The 6,000-nt window shown below is 41.2% G+C and overlaps 1 protein-coding gene across 1 annotated transcript in view; it reads left to right on the top strand.

The window, feature by feature from the left end:
• il11ra (interleukin 11 receptor, alpha) overlaps positions 1-6,000 on the top strand; it is a 34,703-nt gene that overhangs the window by 9,017 nt on the left and 19,686 nt on the right. The window contains exon 6 of the mRNA XM_052515355.1: positions 2,671-2,815. Coding sequence (XP_052371315.1) covers positions 2,671-2,815 — 145 coding nt within the window. The remainder of the gene's footprint in view (positions 1-2,670; positions 2,816-6,000) is intronic.

The following is a 6,000-nucleotide window of genomic DNA, read 5'->3' as shown; positions in this document are numbered from 1 at the left end:
TTGTTATTACATCACCACCATGGCCTATTGATTGCCTTACCTCTCCTATCCTACCTCATTTGCACACACTGTATATAGACCTTTTGTTTTCTTGTGTTCTATTGTATTATTGACTGTATGTTTGTTTACTCCATGTGTAACTCTGTGTTGTTGTATGTGTCGAACTGCTTTGCTTTATCTTGGCCAGGTCGCAGTTCTCAACTAGCCTACCTGGTTAAATAAAGGTGTTCTCAACTGGCCTACCTGGTTAAATAAAGGTGTTCTCAACAAGCCTACCTGGTTAAATAAAGGTGTTCTCAACTGGCCTACCTGGTTAAATAAAGGTGTTCTCAACTTGCCTATCTGGTTAAATAAAGGTGTTCTCAACTAGCCTACCTGGTTAAATAAAGGTGTTCTCAACAAGCCTACCTGGTTAAATAAAGGTGTTCTCAACAAGCCTACCTGGTTAAATAAAGGTGTTCTCAACTGGCCTACCTGGTTAAATAAAGGTGTTCTCAACTTGCCTATCTGGTTAAATAAAGGTGTTCTCAACTAGCCTACCTGGTTAAATAAAGGTGTTCTCAACTGGCCTACCTGGTTAAATAAAGGTGTAATAAAAAAATGATTTCTCTCCCCTCCCCTTTATCTTTCTCTCCCCTCCTTCTCCCTATCCCTTCTCCTATATCTCAATCTCTCCTGTCCCTCTCCCTATCCCTCCCCTTATATCACCTATCTCACCCCCTCCCCTATATCTCTATCTCACCCCTCCCCCTATATATCTATCTCACCCCCTCCCCTTATATCTCAATCTCACCTCCTCCCCCTATATCTCTATCTCACCCCTCACCCTATTTCTCTCTCACCCCTCCCCCTATATCTGTATCTCACCCCCTCCCTATATCTCTATCTCACTTCTTCCCTTATATCTTTATCTCACCCCTCCCCCTATATCTCTATCTCACCCCTCCCCTATATTTCTATCTCACCCCTCCCCTATATCTGTATCTCACCCCCTCTATCTCTCTCTCCCCCCTCTTTCTCCCTATCCCTCCCCTTATATCACCTATCTCACCCCCTCCCCTTATATCTCTATCTCACCCCTCCCTCTATCTCTCTCTCTGTCCCCTCTTTCTCCCTATCCCTCCCCTTATATCTATATCTTACTCCCTCACCCTATACCTCTATCTCACCTCCTCCCCCTATATCTCTATCTCACCCCTCCCCCTATATCTCTCTCACCCCTCCCCCCATTTCTCTCTCACCCCTCCCCCTATATCTGTATCTCACCCCCTCTATCTCTCTCTCCCCTCTTTCTCCCTATCCCTCCCCTTATATCTCTATCTCACCCCCTCCCTCTATCTCTCTCTCCCCTCTTTCTCCCTATCCCTCCCCTTATATCTATTTCTCACCCCCTCACCCTATACCTCTATCTCACCTCCTCCCCTATATCTCTATCTCACCCCCTCCCCTATATCTCTATCTCACCCCTCCCCCTATATCTCTATCTCACCCCTCCCTGTATATCTCTATCTCACCCCATCCCCCTATATCTGTATCTCACCCCTCCCCCTATATCTGTATCTCACCCCATCCCCCTATATCTCTATCTCACCCCTCCCCCTATATCTCTATCTCACCCCTCCCCCTATATCTCTATCTCACCCCCTCCCCCTATATCTCTATCTCACCCCTCCCCCTATATCTCTATCTCATTTCTTCCCTTATATCTCTATCTCACCCCCTCCCCTATATCTCTATCTCACCCCCTCCCCCTATATCTCTCTCACCCCCTCTATATCTCTCTCTCCCCTCTTTCTCCCTATCCCTCCCCTTATATCTCTATCTCACCCCTCCCCCTATATCTCTATCTCACCCCTCCCCCTATATCTCTAAATATATATATATTTTTTTAAATCTCTATCTCACTTCTTCCCTTATATCTCTATCTCACCCCTCCCCCTATATCTCTCTCACCCCTCCCCTATATCTCTCTCACCCCTCCCCTATATCTCTATCTCACCACTCCCCCTATATCTCTATCTCACCCCCTCCCCTATATCTCTTTCTCACCCCTCCCCTATATCTCTATCTCACCCTCCCCCTATATCTCTATCTCACCCCTCCCCTATATCTCTATCTCACCCCCTCCCCTATATCTCTATCTCACCCCCTCCCCCTATATCTCTATCTCACCCCTATATCTCTATTTCACCTCCTCCCCTTATGTCTTTATCTCACCCCCCCCCCTATATCTCTATCTCACTCCTCCCCCTATATCTGTATCTCACCCCCTCCCCATATATCTGTATCTCACCCCCTCCCCCTCTATCTCTATCTCACCCCATCCCCCTATATCTCTCTCACCCCTCCCCCTATATCTCTATCTCACCCATCTCCCTATATCTCTATGTCACCCCTCCCCTATATCTCTATCTTACCCCCTCCCCTATATCTCTATCTTACCCCCTCCCCTATATCTCTATCTTACCCCCTCCCCTATATCTCTCTCACCCCTCCCCTATATCTCTATCTCACCCCTCCCCTATATCTCTATCTCACCCTTCCCCCTATATCTCTCTCGCCTCCTCCCCCTATATATCTATCTCACCCTTCCCCCTATATCTCTCTCACCCCCTCCCCCTATATCTCTATCCCTCTCTGCTCTCTCCACTCCTTCTCTTCCCCCTCCAGGTGGAGTCTAAGTCCAGCCCCCTGCTGATAACTGATGCCCTAGCAGGCCACGCCCACCAGCTGCAGGTGAGAGCCCAGGACGACATCAACCCAGACAGCCAGTGGAGTGAGTGGAGCCCCCTACTGCAGGCTTGTCCATGGATTGGTGAGAATACCCTTGTGTCCCAAATGGAACCATATGCCCTATATTGTCCATTACTTTAGACCAGAGCCCTATGGAACTCTATTTCCCGATATAGTGCACTACTTTGAGCAGGACCCAGCAAACCTGGAACATTCCCAGAACATTGAACAAGAACAAGATTCCCATTAAGCGCTAGTTTGGGTTTTATCTAACAGTAAAATTATAACATCCCAAAAAACATTAAAATAATGTGTTTGATCACACATATATATATATATATATATATATATATATATATATATATATATATATATATATATATAAAAATGTTTTTATTCATGTTTTAAATTAAATATCCTTGGAATGTTTTCCTAATATTCACCTAAAATGTTTCTATGATAGTTCCCAGAACATTCGTTAGGTTGCAGAAAATGTTCTTATAACATAAAAACTGTCCAGTCGTGCTGAAGATGATACAATGTTTATATAAAACATTCACCTAATGTTGCAAGAACATTCCCAGAACACATTTAGTCTGTTCTTATAAGGTCCTCAGAACACATTTAGTCTGTTCTTTATAGGTTCTCAGAACACATTTAGTCTGTTCTATAAAGGTTCTCAGAACACATTTAGTCTGTTCTTATAAAGGTTCTCAGAACACATTTAGTCTGTTCTTATAAGGTTCTCAGAACATATTTAGTCTGTTCTTATAAGGTCCTCAGAACACATTTAGTCTGTTCTATAAAGGTTCTCAGAACACATTTAGTCTGTTCTTATAAAGGTTCTCAGAACATATTTAGTCTGTTCTTATAAAGGTTCTCAGAACACATTTAGTCTGTTCTTATAAGGTCCTCAGAACACATTTAGTCTGTTCTTTATAGGTTCTCAGAACACATTTAGTCTGTTCTATAAAGGTTCTCAGAACACATTTAGTCTGTTCTATAAAGGTTCTCAGAACACATTTAGTCTGTTCTTTATAGGTCCTCAGAACACATTTAGTCTGTTCTATAAAGGTTCTCAGAACACATTTAGTCTGTTCTATAAAGGTTCTCAGAACACATTTAGTCTTTTCTTTATAGGTTCTCAGAACACATTTAGTCTGTTCTTTATAGGTTCTCAGAACACATTTAGTCTGTTCTATAAAGGTTCTCAGAACACATTTAGTCTGTTCTATAAAGGTTCTCAGAACACATTTAGTCTGTTCTTATAAGGTTCTCAGAACACATTTAGTCTGTTCTTATAAGGTTCTCAGAACACATTTAGTCTGTTCTTATAAGGTTCTCAGAACATATTTAGTCTGTTCTTATAAGGTCCTCAGAACACATTTAGTCTGTTCGATAAAGGTTCTCAGAACACATTTAGTCTGTTCTATAAAGGTTCTCAGAACACATTTAGTCTTTTCTTTATAGGTTCTCAGAACACATTTAGTCTGTTCTTTATAGGTTCTCAGAACACATTTAGTCTGTTCTATAAAGGTTCTCAGAACACATTTAGTCTGTTCTATAAAGGTTCTCAGAACACATTTAGTCTGTTCTTATAAGGTTCTCAGAACACATTTAGTCTGTTCTTATAAGGTTCTCAGAACACATTTAGTCTGTTCTTATAAGGTTCTCAGAACACATTTAGTCTGTTCTTATAAGGTTCTCAGAACACATTTAGTCTGTTCTTATAAGGTTCTCAGAACACATTTAGTCTGTTCTTATAAGGTTCTCAGAACATATTTAGTCTGTTCTTTAAAGGTTCTCAGAACATATTTAGTCTGTTCTATAAAGGTTCTCAGAACACATTTAGTCTGTTCTTATAAAGGTTCTCAGAACACATTTAGTCTGTTCTTATAAAGGTTCTCAGAACACATTTAGTCTGTTCTTATAAGGTTCTCAGAACACATTTAGTCTGTTCTTATAAGGTTCTCAGAATGTTTCATTACATTGTGTTTACAGTTTGTAGGGAACATTGTGGGGACATCACAGAAGATGAACTGTCCAGTTGTGTGGATGATTATACAATCTTTATTTTAGGGCGAAAAAAACATTCACATGATGTTACAAGAACGTTCTTAGAACAGTGATGTTCTTTAAAAGTTCCTAAAACATGTATTTCGGATGTGGGAACATCGTGGGAATATGACAAGAGAGAGGTTCCCAGAACAGTACAACTGTGTGGTTGTGCTGGAATATGACAAGAGATAGGTTCCCAGAACAGTACAACTGTGTGGTTGTGCTGGAATATGACAAGAGAGAGGTTCCCAGAACAGTACAACTGTCTGGTTTTGCTGGAATATGACAAGAGATAGGTTCCCAGAACAGTACAACTGTGTGGTTGTGCTGGAATATGACAAGAGAGAGGTTCCCAGAACAGTACAACTGTGTGGTTGTGCTGGAATATGACAAGAGAGAGGTTCCCAGAACAGTACAACTGTGCGGTTGTGCTGGAATATGACAAGAGAGAGGTTCCCAGAACAGTACAACTGTCTGGTTTTGCTGGAATATGACAAGAGAGAGGTTCCCAGAACAGTACAACTGTCTGGTTGTGCTGTCATGTATCAGGGTGCACAAAACAGTCCTTTGATGTTGTAATATTGTTGACAGAACAGCTGGTCTAAGTTGTTTAACACTAGAACCTCCTGGCCTTTCAGCCTGTAACTTGTTAAAGAACGTTGAGAACATTACAAGGTGTCTCCTTTAGTATACGCATCAGATGCATATCAACCCACAAGGTGTTCAAACATAATCACCAATGCTTGATAAATAGTGCATAAATGAAGAATATTTAGTGGAAATATATCCATTTAAAATATAACAACAATAGTTTGTTTGTTTAGATCTGTTCAAGGATATGTTTTGTATAATTGTACAGAGGCCTCGTGAAAAACGTAGGCCTAAAGCCAATGTTGTACACTTCCTGCCAATTCTAACAGTCAAATAAAAACATTTCACATATGATATCGGAAGAAAAATCATTAGTTGTCTTTATGAAGGTCTTAATAACATAACATTAGAATACTAAAAAAAATATTATTTCAAATCATTTGATTTGATCTTTGATCTGACCACCATTTGCCTCATGCAACACGACACATCTCCTTCATGTAGAGTTTAACAGGCTGTTGATTGTGGAATGTCGTCCCACTCACTGTGTGAAGTTGCTGGATATTTGGTGGGAACTGGAACACGCTGTCGTACACGTCGATCCAGAGCATCCCAAAC

The sequence above is a fragment of the Oncorhynchus keta genome, unplaced genomic scaffold (genome assembly GCF_023373465.1).
Source record: "Oncorhynchus keta strain PuntledgeMale-10-30-2019 unplaced genomic scaffold, Oket_V2 Un_scaffold_2376_pilon_pilon, whole genome shotgun sequence".
NCBI classification, from domain to species: Eukaryota; Metazoa; Chordata; class Actinopteri; order Salmoniformes; family Salmonidae; genus Oncorhynchus; species Oncorhynchus keta.
Note: the sequence above shows the minus strand (reverse complement) of the source record. Positions and strands in the feature narration are given on the sequence as shown.